Source organism: Bufo gargarizans, chromosome 4 (genome assembly GCF_014858855.1).
Source record: "Bufo gargarizans isolate SCDJY-AF-19 chromosome 4, ASM1485885v1, whole genome shotgun sequence".
NCBI classification, from domain to species: domain Eukaryota; kingdom Metazoa; phylum Chordata; class Amphibia; order Anura; family Bufonidae; genus Bufo; species Bufo gargarizans.
The window spans coordinates 203,481,119-203,497,272 of NC_058083.1; the positions used below are offsets into that span (position 1 = coordinate 203,481,119).

Consider the following 16,154-nt stretch of genomic DNA (forward strand, 5'->3'; position numbering starts at 1 on the left):
GAAACGCTGGATAAGCAAAGCGTGTAGGCTCAGCGGCCATTCTAACCCAGCCATACTCCGGATGTAGAGGCGGCTCACTATTACAAGGATCGCTAATGTAAAATTGCAAGTTTGTTACAACTGCACAAGCGATCAATATGCCCTCACGAGCAGCTGCTATAAATATAAATACATAATGAATACTATGTTGCTGCTATAGGAAAGACACGAACTATAAATCCCATACAAGGTGCTATAAGCCCTAGATTGGACATTTGTTCACTATCATTACTATATACCAGATGTATAAACATCAAATGAAGTGTTCTATTTATCGAATATTCACAAACATTATTGTATGAGATATTATTAGATTAACTTTTATTTCTTGGTCGAACTATTATGGGCATCTGATTTTCATCACTATAGAGATACTATCATTATCTTCATCTTTATTATTTTCTATACAATCATGGGTATTTGATTTTTATTAAATGAATTGTAGATTTGCACCCTCATAGATTAATAGGATATTAGATCTATTACTGCTTTTATAATTATGAGGCTGTAAAACATTGTTATAAAAGTCAATTGTCTAGCCAATTATGTTATACCGGTACATCTTTTATATTTATGTATTTTTTATATTTTTTTTTAAGTGTAAATCTGGTAATAAACTATTTATGCACTTATATACATTTGATAATTCTTTGCAACATCAGTTAGAGGTATTCCCATCTCAGACAATGGGGACATATTGCTAGGATATGCCCCCCATTGTCTGATAGGTGTGGGTCCCACCTCTGGGAACCGCACCTACACCAAGAATACAGCAGGGAGTGCTGTGGCTGGAGGACCCCGGACTTCCCGGGTCCGTCCACCACAAACCTCTGCTTCCATAGAAGTGAATGTGAGTGCGCCGCGCATGCGCGGCCCAAGCTCCCATTCATTTCTATGGAGTAGACGGATATAGCCGAGCCAGGGCGGCTGCACAGTGCGCTCCTCGTTCATTTCCCAGCTCCGATCTCATTGTAGGTGCGGTTCCCAGCGGTGAGACCCGCACCAATCAGACAATGGGGGCATAGCCTAGCGATAAACCCCATTGTCTGAGATGGGAAAACCCCTTTTATCTGAGTGCCCTCCAACTATATATTCCATAATTTTTGCCATATAACCGACAGTGGGTGTGTCGTGGACAGTGCACCTAAACTGTAGATTTGGGTTGGTAGAGCCATAGTGAAAATTTTTATTACGATTATTGGTTTTTTGGTTCTCATGGCTATTTGCATATACAGTAAACCGAGTTTTCGAAAAATAAAAAATAAAATACGAAATGTGTGGCATCCTACTATTTCTAGTAAGCATATTTTTGGAACTTCCCCAAATATACTGAGACTTTCTCTTCAGTGCTTCACTTGCCAAGCAGAACAAATTATTCTGCATTTGCGAGGTTGAGAAAGACCCAGCTATACTATGTGAAAACACAAGGCTGCACCAACCACTTAACCCTGGTTTATATGGTCATTGACATAGAGAACTGGAAAGTCATTGACGTTCAATTTCTTATGTATTGTGGAAGTATGCTCTAACAGACGGAATTAACTTCTTAACCCCTTACTGACCAAGCGTTTTTCTTCCTTTTTTTCATCGTTGTATTCCAAGAGCTATAACTTTCTTATTTTTCCATCTATATAGCTTTATGAGGGCTTGCTTTTTGTGGGACAAGTTGTGGTTTTCAGTGGCGCAATTTTGGGGTGCACATAACTTTCTGATTTAACTCTTTCTGGGAGGGAGATGGGGAAAAACAGCAAAACTGCCAATGAGTTTTTATGTTATAAATTTTATGGCGTTCATTTTTTCAGTATAAATAAGATAATATCTTTATTCTCTGGGTCAATAAGATTACAGTGATACCAAATACATATACATGTACTTATTTGCAATAACCCCCCCCCCCCCTTTTTTTTTTTTTTTAGGAAAAAATGTTTTTGCATTGCTGTTTCCCAGGACCCATAACTTTATTTTTATTTCTATGGAGTTGTGTGAGGGTTTGATTTTTGCTGGATGACTTGTATTTTTCATTGGTATCATTTTGGAGTAAATGGCGCCTTTTAGATCTTGGTTTTTTCGGTTGCAACTAAGAATAAATTAGCAATTCTGTAATATATTTTTATTTTATTTTTGGGGGGGATAATTTGTGATATTTATGTTTTTTGGGTCGTTATGGCCGGACAATACTAAACATATGGGGTAGATTTATATTTTTTTTGCAATTTTTTTCATTGAAAAACCTATTTTCAATGGAAAAAGAAGCATAATTTTTTTTGGGGGGTGGCCCAGCCTAAGGCCCCTTAGTGATCGCTGTAAAAAGGTGTATGAGTGGTCACTAAGTGGTCAATATATATAGCTTAAAGGGGTTTTCAGAGATATTAATATTGATGGGCATATGCTCAGGATAGGTAATCACTATCAGATCGGTGAGCTTACTACTGACACCCCGGCTGTTCAGCTGTTTGAAGAATACGCGGTTCTCAGTTGAGCACTGCTTTTAGGTGACATCACGTACATTGGTCACATGGCCCAAGTGAATGGACCAGAGCTGAAATACTAAGCACTGCTGCTATATGCTGCATGGCGCCGTGCTTTGTAAGCTATGAAGAAGCTGCAGCGCTCAATAGAGTTCCATGGCCTCTTCAAACAGCTGATCAGCGGGATACTGGGAGTCAGACCCGGACTGATCAGATATTGATGATCTATCCTGAGGACAGGCCATTAATATCAAAATGTTGGACAACCCTTTCAAGGTAGATGTACCCCAAGTGTAAAACATCTCATTACTTTGGGACATTTTATTAGATCGACTGGATCTCATCACTATAGAGAGAATAATTATTTTCTTTAGTTTATTCTAATGTTAAAGAGAAGTTGCCTCCTAAAGTCTACATGAATCCCTTTTTGAAGTCTTTAGATTCAGGCTTTTGATGCTTTTTTCTAAGATACCGCATTCAGCCTTCCACTGTATATTTCATTAGACAACTAATACCTGTTCGCAACCCACCACTGTTGTTCAGAATAGGCGGTGGCAATTCATTGGACATAAGATGCTCATAATCGTTAATGTTTAGGTGTTTTGCCCATAGCAATCAATTTTTTTGTCCCGTTTTAATACACCCAGGTTATGAAAGGAAAGCATTAAAATACTGGATTCTTGTGGGAGACCTTTCCTCTTTCACTGTTTGAAGGAGTCAAAATCTATAACCCTGATCCTTCAGAGGATTATAGTAATCTAGGGTTTCTCAGCCCAGCGTAAAAAATAAAATAAATAAATCAATTATTGATTTCATAGGTGAGACATTAGTGTGGTAATTGCCTATGCAGTTTTTATAGGTGAGATACATTGGTTTAGCATGTTTCACCTGGAAAAAAACACCCACACATCTGATGCGTTTTTGCAGTGCAAGGTGTAAAACCATCCTTACATATGTTGTTAAGTGGTTACCTCATCCTGAAATGGCCATCATTTCCTAAATGTTCTGTGCCAACTGCTGCCTACCAGCAACTGTTCTCCCTCCTTAGACCTAGTTCATTCTTCAGTGATTTGGTCAGTGTTTGGGCACTCATTTCCGTCACTTATTGTGATCCAAAACCAGGAGTGGAGTGTACATGAACATAAGGTAAAATGAAAAGATTTGCACTTTTTCTGTGTTTCTGATCCACACCTGGTTTTGGCTGACAATCACTGATGGGAATCACTGACCAAATTACTGAAGTGTGAACGAGGCCTAAGTTGTGTAATAGTGTGCAGGTGCTGTTCTCAATATATTTGAATTTGGAAATTTAAGGCCTCGAGCAAATGAAAATGTCCATATCGCGGTCCGCAAACCATGGATCCTTGAAATACAGACACTTGTGTGCATTTTTCTCACTCCCATTACTAGAAATGACTATTGTCTGCAATACGGACAAGAATAGGACTTGTTCTATAATTTAAGGACCTGACACGTTGATGCGTACAGCGTGTGGATGACATCCTTGTGCTTTCCGTGTTTTCGTTTTTTTTGCGGACTCTTTTCTATAGGTTTCTAAATGCAGATCGCACATGTGTGCATGAGACCTAAATCAGAGGTTTTTATTAGGACTTTAAACCTTGAAGTGTATTCTACTGCTTTCTGCTGGTCTCTGTGCTTCACTGTGTAGTACTCTTCGTGTTTGGGATTTATTACAGGAATGTAAATCTGCCTTACAAGACATTATGAAGAATAACAATTTTACTTTCTTGATCTACAGGAGATTTTCCACCACCTCCCCCACCTCCTCCCGAGGACCAAAGTAGTTTTCAGCATCCGTCAGGCCTTGGGAACTTTCCTCCTCCTCCTCTTGATGATGCAATGTTCAATGTCCAGGTAATGTTTTAGGAAAGATAGTAGGACATAGTTTTAGGGCAAAAAAATTTGCATTTACGAATTACAGAAACTATGATTTATCTGTTCTGCTGTGCATGTCAAACTAAAACTGCAAATTCCTGTTATGCATATTTTTTGTATTAATATGACTTGTCTTCACAGTAGTTCAATTGGGCAAATGTAGTTCAGTCATTTTCAGAGACCAGGTTATGTACTTCTGTGCATATCACTAAATACAGATATATTTATGTTTAACTAAATATATAAATAATGATTCAAAATTTACAAAAATAATTGTCCCTAAACATAACATTACCTGTGTCTACAATCGTGGTTGGCCTTGCAAGCTGCCAATATAGCCGAACACCAAAAATCTACAGCTATCCCCGTTTGACAAATACAAAAATACATACAAAAAAAATAATTAAAAAAACTAAAACCTAGAACCTGTGACACAAATCGGCTCTCAAGTTAGTACGCTAATCTCCTATTTCCTAATGCGTTTCTCCAATTCCATTGGGTGGGGGAAGTATCAGGAGACAAGTTGTACTTTAGAGACAGTATTCGTCACCATGATAAAGGCTCAATTGGATGTAACTGAATTAGGTTTGGTAGTTCTAATGATAAATATAGACACAAATGATCCACCAGTGATAAAGAATAAAATTGGAGGATCAGATTGAAGCAAAGCTGCTGTGAGCGCCAACATCAGTGAGTAAAAGATATCTCCTAATGTTACGGGGAGCTGAAGTTTATTTAATAGATTTTTTTTGGTCCAAAGATAGAGAATATGATCTTTTAAATATGTGATAAGAATCTTCTAAAAATAAAATAAAAAAATGGATATGCTACCATAGTAACATGGTGGGGTGCATGTGTGCTATTTAAAGATGGAGCAGCAGCGGACAGTGGCAGAACAACCCATGTCTGAGACACAGTGGCCTTACTACTTCAACACTCACCAAAAGTTTATTATTGTTCCCCACTCTGAGTGACTTTGATTATAATTCAAATTATGAAATTTTGGGCCTTGATAACCAAAAATTTCCCTAAATTGGACCTTTCGTAAAGCTTCTGTCCTTTCCCACACCACTTGCCCCCTTTTGTACTTTTTTCATGTTTCCATTATTTATGAAGCTGAAATGATTGTATTCTCTGTGTCTCTTTCCTATCCCCTGTATTCTGCACCGATATGGGTTCTGTTTAGACATTTGAAGACCTGTTTGATAAATGACTGGGTTGCATATGGGCGATATTAACGACATGTTGGATGAATTATTTTCTCAGTTGTTTGTGCAATTAAACCAATATTACTAGAAGAATACCATGGTTTATACTGTATGAAAGCTCATAAAAACCCACAAGGTAATTAAAGCTTTCATTGTGTTAACTCCAATTCAGAGACCAGGAATACTATAGTTATATATATATATATATATATATATATATTTTCTCTCAGGACCTTACCACCCAACCATGCTAAATCTGTGATCATGCTGGTTGTTGACGTGCAAACCATTGCTCCCCAGTAAAGTTACCAGTACACAGAAGGGAACAGTCAGTTGAACCCACTGATATTGGCAGGACCAAGCGACTATCTGATGTGTCAGTGTTTGGTATCTGTAGCAGATTATTCCCTTCTTATTATTGGAAACGCATGCTTGTTTAAACCGAGAAAATCACAGAAATAAGATAATAATGCACTTAGTAAAGTAGATGCAAGCATTATATATGGACAAAGTCCTCACTCTGATATGATAATATCTGAGACACTTAGCCAATATATCTTGATCAAAACACATCTAAGCCCTCCTACGCTAAACCTACCTAAGCCGTTGGGCTTCTATGTTCAGGAGCGCAGACCCCGCACATATGGTGTGCTGCTCCTAGTCACCTCCATGTGCATCAAGCAACCAATGGGAGGAGGAGCAAGCACAGCCATATGTACCACCTAATCAAGGCGCTCTATTGGATAGGAAGGGCAAAAGTGCAGAGGAATGCTACTCCCAAGATAAAATAGGTGTGCATTCACACTTGAAGGTGCCACTCCCTCAAGCAAATACTACATAGACCAAAAAAAAATCACAGAAAAAACTACGATAAAAACATCCTGCACGATATGGTATACAAATGTGCGGATGTCCCTGGCCATATTATTGAAGAAAATCACAGAAATAAGATAATAATGCACTTAGTAAAGTAGATGCAAGCATTATATATGCACAAAGTCCTCACTCTGATATGATAATATCTGAGACACTTAGCCAATAAAACCAAGGGTGCCAGTGTATATGGGTTGCCTGGGAAATTTAGCTGTCAGACCACAGCTATTGAAAATGTATAGGTACCTTCTCCATGATATTCCTCTTGTCCTGCAAGAAGAAATGTAACCTTTAATTGCCAATTTGCACCGTAGATGGTCTGTCTAGATCGGGGGTGCACAACCTGCGGCCCGGGGGCCACATGCAGCCCTTGATACTATTCTGTGTGGCCCTAAACTCTCTGGTGACAGACATGTATGTGTATGTCTTGTGGCTGCTTACATGTATTTTTCAGGTATTCTCCCATTAGATGGGAGTCCTGGAACTGTAACTAGACATTAATGGTATATAATGGATGTTCAATATGCCCTAAATACAGTATTTCAGTTGTTAATGCCCCATAAAAAAAAATTTCAGCCCTTCACGTTGGTTCAGTCTGACAGTGTGGCCCCCACCCAGAAAGCGTTGTGTTTGCTTGGTCTGCATTGAATCAAACTATGATAGTGTGTTTTCATAGTAACTATATTATTTCATTATGAAGGTGTAGAATCATTAAGGCGATTTGTTTTTGGGCATGAGCTAACCAATTCACTTGTATGAAGCATGTTTCCTCTGTACTAGTAATTTGCTGACCACTAAATTTTAGATCCTATGCTTCAGCCGCTCTGTAGATGTGTTCCATGATATCTTATGGTGTCACCATTGCCCTAGATCTTTTATGACTAAGAAAATACAGAAAATCACTAGAAAAACGACAGTTTGATGTGTACAGAATAAAGTAAAATTGTGTGTCGATGTTGGCATTTGTGATAAATGTATGTACTGCCTGTTTTACAGATAAACACTGGTGGTAAAACCCTAGAAGAAAGACGCTCAAGTCTAGACGCAGAGATTGACTCCTTGACCAGCATCTTGGCGGATTTGGAAAGCAGTTCTCCATACAAACCACGTATAAGTCAGGTACAGTGATGTTATGAAAAGGCACTTATTTTTTATTTAAGAGTTTCCCTTTTTTGTAGTAATTTCTCCCTTACCTTATGCAGGTGAATTGGGTGTGCACAGCCCATTTCACATGCTTCATAAATTTTCCTTATAAATTCACTACAAAAATAAGTAGCATGCTACTTATTTCTGTATATTCGCCGCAAAAGCAGAGTATTGTCGCAGTTACATGATTGGGTACAGTTTTATTAGTTTGAGACTTTATAACTGATGACCTGTTCTCAGGATATGTCATCAGTATCTGATTGTGGAGATCTGATGCTCGGGATCCCCGCCGATCAGGGCTTTGAGAAGGCAGCGACGCTCACAGAAGCGTCATGGCCTAGTCTCAGCTTTTCATATGTCAATGACGACAAGTTCACCGGTCACATGGCCTAGGCGCAGCTCAGCCCCATGGAAGTGAAAGGGGCTGAGCTCCATACCAAGCAGAGGGGCTTTGCTTGGCAAGCGTGGAGGCCGATCAAATACTGATGACCTATCCAAACAGTAGATAAGCGGTTATAAAATCTTGGAAAACCCTTTTAAAACAGAATTTGAGAGGAGTTGTGTGAACATTTTTCTATTACTTGTTCTTCTGTTGACCCTGTCTATCCCAGAGATGGTCTTCAAGAATTTAATTGGATGTCGGCAAGCATTTGTCAGTTGAGTGCAAAGTTATTTCTTTTCTATTACTTAGTTCTGTAAACATAAAGGACTTATTGATGAAATAATTCATTTTAGCCCCCTGTTCCCAAATTATGCAATTGTATGTAAGCAATGTGGGCGACATGTAGGCCTTTGGTATCTCTACCGCTGCTGGGTAATGCAGTCATGACATCAAATTGGAAAGCACTTGGGAAGTCATGAGAATTAAAGTTTTGATCATCTTTTAATAAGATAAGATTTGAGCATTTGTATTATGCTAATTAGTACTTTTGAGCACCCAGGGCAGACGAGAAGCCTTGGAGCATTGCCATTCTAATGCTCATCTCCTCTAAGCCACCCCCTTTGACAGTGGTAGACAATATGTAATCTCGCGCCTCCACCACCCATCCCTATAATGTATCTGCTACATAACAGTACCCCCTTTATTCTCAGCATATACCCGCAATATTGTCAATATGTAAATACTTAATGAGACATAGTGGTCTTATAATATAATAAGAAGTAATTGGTAGTCCAGGGGGTTCACAGAGAGAACAAGAGCGCAGCTGCTGGGAGGATTGTGAATATGCTGTCCTCCCCCCTACAGCACTCCACCGCCATCAGAACCAGTGCCAGAACCTGTATGTAATCAGCAGCACATTAGCGAATCATGCATTCCCTCTCTGACAACATATGGAGACAACAGTCAGTATGTTATAGGGTACAGCTAACTCAATTTCTGGGGCTATTCACACAACTATTTTCAGTCCATATCCACTCTGCTTTTTTTGCGGATTGCACGCGGACCCATTAATGTCACTGGGGCTGCAAAAATGCAGACAGCACACTGTGTGCTACCCACATCCCTATGTCCGTTCGACGGCCCCCCAAAAAATATAGAACGCATCCTATTGTCTGTTTTTGTGGACAAGAACAGGCGTCCTTACAATGAGGCCCGCGAAAAGTGTGTGATGCACACAGAACGCACCTGTATTTTCTGGATCTGTGATTTGCAGACTGAATTATGGATGCGGTTGTGTGAACAACCCCTACAAGTTGCTGTGTTATGAATGATGCTCAGTGCTCGCTCTTAGCTTGGTCATGTCTCTATGGAGTTAATGTCTGGTATGTTCCATAGAAAGGGAACATCTGTAAATCTGACAGTCCTGAAGGATGAATCGGTTTATTTCGGAATAAGTCAGTATTTAGTTCTACATTCTTTACTAGTACAAATTGATTCAAGAGTGACTGGTTACCATTCTGTCAAACTTCATGACGTTCTGTGAGGATAAACTTCTGAGAATGTTAATATTGAAAAGTCAGGTTCAATATTTACTGGACCCTGATTTAGGAATTCTGTTGATCCCATTAATTCCCACAGTTTGATAGTTTTGGCAGAAGTGACACTGAGTTTGTAGTTCATTGGGCACCAGAGTTTCAATGACTTGGGCCAGCTCATGAATTGAATCATATATTTCATTTTTTTTATATTTTTTTCTGAGATAAAATAACCCTTGTCTAAGTGAAAGTTTACGAATAAAACTCCGGGGAAAAGTTGGATTGGAACCAATTTGCATGTAATGTGACAATCATGTTAGAGGCAGGTTGCAGGACCTGGCCAAATCTGTGCAGTAAAGGTTCTTTAACACAATCACATTTAGTGGAAAGGACATCTTCCAGCTTCAAAGCCTTGAGTCTAATTCCTGCATAGATGTTTTATACTTTATGCCTGAATCCTGGATATTAGTAAGGGCCAACCGTAAATTGACAGATTATTCATCTGACTCAATTTATTTTCATAGGAGTGGGACACCTGTACTTTTCAGTGCTGAATACCCACCAGGCTGCTGCAGATATACTGTTCTGTCCTTTCCACTAATTCCATTCATTGGTAACACATCCATGCAATTTCTCCCAGTTTTGGAATTAAAAGCTGATATTTGGATCTGTCTCTATTTATTCTGCATGTATTCATTTCATTAGTTCTACCTGTAAAACACAGTGCATTTTTTTCTTCCAAACACTGGCTGAAACGTGTGCTTACTTCCTGTAGTGTACCATGTTCCTCATTTGCATGTGATCTTTATTCTTCATTATAAGCCTGAAGCTATAAGTACATTATATGGGGGGCATTTTTTTTCATAGTCTTATTGTTTAGGCAGGGTACTGACTCTTCTTAAAGAGACAACAGACTTGATGACAATACTCCATAGGAAAAAATATGCAAAGAGCTATTTCCTAGGCAAAGAAAACCATTTTGGAAGTGGCTCCCTATGAGTCAAAGTCTGACTATTGGGAGATAAGGAGATAATTCGTGCAATGGAAACACTGAATGTTTCTTATTTCCCTGTCCATGTCCAAATTGCAAATGATTATTGTTGCACCTTTTAAGAGGGTTCAGACCAAGCGTTGAGCAAACTTCTGCTTTCAAGTTCAACGTACAAGGTTCAGGATATCTAAGAATTCTGTTATGGATTGGGCTACCATGGACCATAACTTATGGTCCGTTGTAACGGAATCCATAACGGAATTCTTAGAGAACCCGGACCTTGTACGCTGAACTTGAAAACAGAAGTTTGCTCATCCCTATTCAGACCCTTATAGAATGGATTTGCTGTGTGCATGGCTTCCCACTGTAGGATGCTGGAAGAAATCGGGTGGGTACAGGTTAACCCTATTAAACCAGGCACGACGATGGCTGATATGGTTGACCCTGCCGATTCAGACGATACATTACTTATGATACAGCTTTGCTTTGCTTTTCCCAAGAAAATCCAATTTTTCTTTGTGCTGGACTCCTCTGTCCAAGGCAGCCACCTCGACTTCCAGGTGAATGCTGAGGAAGCAGGAGATATTCTGAGCATGCGCTGATACATGAGCCAACAGCACAAGCTCGGGAAGCTAGGACCAGGCAAGATGTGTGGCCCTTTCAGTCAAGATGAAGTCCTGGAGCTGCAGGGGGTAGATGAACTCGAGCTCTGCGGGGGCAAGCTATCTCGTTGTCATATTAAGAATAAGGGAATTATGCAACATTGCAGCATAAATATGGGATCATTTGAATCTATAGTTTGAACCCAACCAGACAATATGCCTAGTTTAATAGAGATGATCCTGCTGATAGAAGGTCTACTGTAGAGTAGAAGTGACTGTTGCCTACGTTTTATAATTACTGCCCGAGCTGCGACTGGGTGCTAAGCAGTGATGGTGCCCAAATGCATTTTGCTGTTAAAGACCCAGAAGCTTGTTAGGCTCTGTTCACATCACATTTATGGGCACCGTGTAAAGTGTGCACTGGTGGATTATATGTTGAACGATCGCCTCTCACAGATGGCATACTGTGGCAGCGCCCATTTATTTTTATTTTTTTTCAAACAAAATGCAGCTTTTTTTTTGTCTTTTCCACTGGAGATCATTGTATGGAATAACATACTCATATGAGCAGATGATTTTCACATAAAAAGCGCTGATCAATCTAATAGGAAGTCTCTCAGCACTCAGTTTAATTTTCATAGGGCAATTATTGGAATTGGCTTGAAAGAGAGTTGTTACAATTTTTTTGTTTAAGTCACTGCTCTCATAGAGTTACATTGTTGGCAGCACATGGGATGAGTTATGCCCACATAAAAGATGGGATCAATAGCGTACAGCCCCTGTTCTTCCGCTGACTGAATGCTGGGCATGCCTACATGGTGGCAATGATCATATCAACATTGGCCAGTGTATCGGGTAGGGCAAGCATGAAGCTGTTCAGGCGGATACAGCCTTTGCCTGCGCATTGTCACAGACAGCCGGTTTGGCACTTTAAACCTGCAGCGTTCAGTGACTGTTGTTTGAACACATTGTTCTGGCATGAGCAGCTGTGTTGTGTGAAAATTTCTTTCTTTGGCATGCTACGTTGGCACTGTGCGTAATTTCCCTGGAATTTTCGTTCCCCTTCCACGTGCTGGATAAAAAACAAAATCACACATTTCATTAGATCTTTATTTTAAACATTGTTAAATAAATCCTGCGCTTGTAATGCCAGGCCCAATGCTGTTACTCTGTGCAGTAGAAACTGCTACAATGAAAACAATGCTCCTGTAGGGGGTCACATGTCGTAGTTTTATTCCGGCCGCCTCTCTGCATGGTTTGCCGTGCTGCCGCCGGAACTCTGGCCCGCCCTTATTGTAATTAATGGGTCCGGAGTGGTAGTCCGGGGGCACGCATGCTCTAGCTGCAGCACGGTTCCTTGCTGCTAATCTGAAAGTACCCTAAACCCCAGAGCATTAAAAACATTTTTGCAGTATGATTTTTAACAAGGTAATCCAGCAATTGATAATAAAGACCTATCCTCCAGGATAATTCATTATCACATCGGTGGGGGTCCAAATCGCAGCTGCCCTCCGATCTGCTGTTTCAAAGAGGCTATGGGCTCAATGAAGCTCTTAGTGCAGCCGGCTCCCATCAGCTTTCCAAGAACAGCTTCATACATCGTATAATGACAGTGCTTGGTATTGCAGATTGACGTGAATGGGGCTGAATTGTCACTAGGCCATGTAACTGATGTACAGTGGAATCACATGGCCTAGGAAAAGGCTGCAGCACTCACCGGACGCTGGCTTCATCTAACAGCTGATTGATGGGCTTTCCAGGTGTCAGACCCTCTCCATTCTGATATTGATGACCTATCCAGAGGACAGGAGAGGTCAAACTTGTGGCCCTCTGGCTGTTGCAAAACGGCAACTTCCATCATGTCTGGACAGCCTATAGCAGTGATGGCTAACCTTCGGCACTCCAGCTCTGGTGAAACTATGACTCCCAGCAGTGCTCCATTCCTTTCTGTGGAGTCCTGAGAACAGCCAAGCAAGTGTGCATCTTGGGAGTTGTAGTTTTACCACAGCTGGAGTGTTGGAGGTTAGCCATCACAGGCCTATAGCTACAACAGCCGGAGGACCATGTGTTTGACATTCTTGTTTTCAGATTACTCTGGTGACTTTATAGATGGCTGCAGCAAACTGTCTCTAAAACAAGAAACCAAGTTGGGCCATGGGCACCAGGTGTGGGACCATATCACTCTGTTGATCTTTGGTTGGTTGGCATTTACCGGAAGAGGAAGAAAACATCGAAGGGTTGCTTGGGCGTTGTAGGTGGGATATTGGTTTAGGCTGTTGTGAACTAATTTGCTAGAGCACTTGGATGCTTGTGTGAAAAAGCTTGGCTAGATTTGCTGTTAGTCGGATACCGCAGTGATGCTCCAGTTCCTGGGTAGAGTTTTATGCTTGCTCAGACTTCAACAGGTCTATATCATGTAATAGAGTCTGCGTCTTGTCTGCACTTCTAGGCTTCAGACATGAACATGGCTTTAACATTGTATGTGAAGAGGAGTGCACATCACAGCAGCGCCAATCCAGAGCATCTTCCATTACTGCAAGGTCACAGCTATTTCACAAGAGGAAAATGCTTTTATTCAATTGGATTTCCTTCATGGCTTTAATGCTTCCTATGAAATTTCAGTCCTCTGCCTAGCAGATACCGGTTCCAGCATGATGGATGCAAATGAATTGATATGTTTTGTAGGATGGTAATTTAATCATAAACGCTATCACTTTTCATTAAATGTTAGATTGATATGTTGGCACATGGTGTCTTTATTTGACTAAGTATATAGTTACTCCTAGCTCCTAGTTATTATAAGGGTTATTTGTAATCTAACATTGTAGGATCTCAACTTGTCTGCCACTGGGAGAAATTCACAGGCGTTTTTAGGCTCACAAATGGCTGCCAGATCTTGCCATATATAAAATGGATACATGGGGGGGAGATTTATTGGAAACTGGAGTAAAGGAATACTGGCTTAGTTACTCTTAACAACCAATCAGATTCTACTTTTCATTTTTCAGAGCTCTTTTGGAAAATAAAAGGTGGTATCTGATTGGTTGCTATGGGCAGCTAAGCCAGTTTTCCTTTTATACCAGTTTTGATCAATGTCCTATAGGCTTCTTTATAGGACTTGAAAAACACACCAAAACAACATGGTGTTTAAAAAAAAAAAAAAAAAAAGTGCAAAATTAGTTCGAGGGGACCTTACCCCTTTACAGAGTGGACGGTAAATGCTGATTTTTAAATATAACTTTTTTTCCTTCTGTTTAGAGGCTTGGTTGGTTGTGCTGTGCCCAAATAGCTGCCTACGCATTTGTTATATCAAACCCAAATGTTATTTGCAGAAATTTGCCTGAGACCAACACAGTGTATAGAGATTTCCAATTAATCTTCGGTTTGTTTAGTCCAGAGCTTTTGTTTAATGACACCACAACACTTGACAGCATTGTTTTCCATTTTTGTAATCATGAATTCTAGGTTTTGTAATATTTTACATTCTCCAGTTTTACTGCATCCAAGGGGCTAGTTACTATAGCGCTGCTCCCATTGAAGTCAGTGTAGTTCCACCGCCAACTTCCCATAACAATGCTACACCCAAACAGCTGATAGGCGGGGGTGTCTGACCCCCACCAATCAGGTAATGGTCAGTCTATCCTGAGGCTAGGCCATCACTTAGTAAAACATTTAAACATTTTTCAAACCAGCACCTAAATCAGATTATTTTTTGTAATTTCAATTAAAAATGTTGTATTGCCAGTGAGCTGTTGTATAAAATACTGTATATCTGTATAGCGCCACCTGCTGTTTGTTCATGTCCTTATTTTTTTGTCAGTCTCACTGAGCTGCTCAGTAAAATCTTCAACTGCCACCTGCCGTATGTCATGTTAGAAGTTGTAGCAGTTATAGGGAGAGAGCTGCGGCAGAAAGGACACTCCCCCTGAGCTGCCAGACTGAATAGAATCTAGCAGTGCTAGATAAAAACTAAATATATATATATCCAACTTAACCAGGTGGCTAAAGATGCCTCAAGCAAAACTATTTTTCAGATGATATAGCAAATGTATAGTGGAGAGCTTTAACCTGTTTTTCTCAAACTGTAATGAGCCTACAACTCCCAGCATGCTGTCAATGCCTGATTTGAGTTGTAGTTTTCCAACAGCTGGAAAGCCACGGATTAAAAACCACTGCACACGACCCTATGTATTTTATGTTCCGCAAAACACGAATACCATCCGTGTGCCATCCTGTATTTTTGCGGACCCATTGACTTCAGACGGTCTGTGAAACAGATTTTTCGGACCAGATTAGGACATGTTCTGTAATTTGCAAAACGGACATATGGATGCGGACAGCACACTGATGACATCAATTGTAGCTTCCTTGCAGAATTTAAAGGTGGATTTAGGCTACTTTCACACTATTGTTTTTGCTGCATCCGGCAGGGTTGTATTATCTTTAACATGCCCAAGACTGATCCTTCATGAACTCCATTGAAAGTCAATGGGGGATGGATCAATTTTCTACTGTGTCAGAGAAAACGGATCTGTCCCCATTGACTTGCATTGTGGGTCATTACTGATCCGTCTTGCTCTGCATCCCAGGACGGAAAGCAAACCGCAGCATGCTGCGGTTTGCTCTCCGGTATGAGAGCGGAACGGAATGCATTTTGGAGCATTCCGTTCTGCTCAGTCCAGTTTTGTCCCAATTGACAATGAATGGGGACAAAACTGAAGCATTTTTTCCCCCCCCCCGGTATTGAGACCGTATGACCGATCGCAATACCGGAAAATATTAAGGCTAGTGTGAAAGTAGCTTTAGACGAGCAGATAATCGTTTAAGTGATCACTAGTGACTACTGACTGAACTCTATAGCAGACAACTAGCATTTAAACAAAAGGATTATCGTGTACACAGTTAATACGGTGGAAAAAAGACATAAGTCCATCAAGTTCAACCAAGGGATAGGTGCGGACGCGAATCCCAGAAGGAAGTGAGAACTCCGATTTCTAGAAGTTTTCATAGGCAT

At 40.3% G+C, this 16,154-nt stretch overlaps 1 protein-coding gene across 7 annotated transcripts in view; it reads left to right on the forward strand.

Annotated features, from left to right (window-relative positions):
• LOC122936356 (LIM domain containing preferred translocation partner in lipoma) overlaps nucleotides 1-16,154 on the forward strand; it is a 271,804-nt gene that overhangs the window by 133,713 nt on the left and 121,937 nt on the right. For all 7 annotated transcript variants that reach the window (XM_044292514.1, XM_044292513.1, XM_044292518.1 and 4 more), the window contains 2 exons: nucleotides 4,267-4,382; nucleotides 7,481-7,603. In XM_044292514.1, the coding sequence (XP_044148449.1) occupies nucleotides 4,267-4,382; nucleotides 7,481-7,603 (239 nt within the window). The remainder of the gene's footprint in view (nucleotides 1-4,266; nucleotides 4,383-7,480; nucleotides 7,604-16,154) is intronic.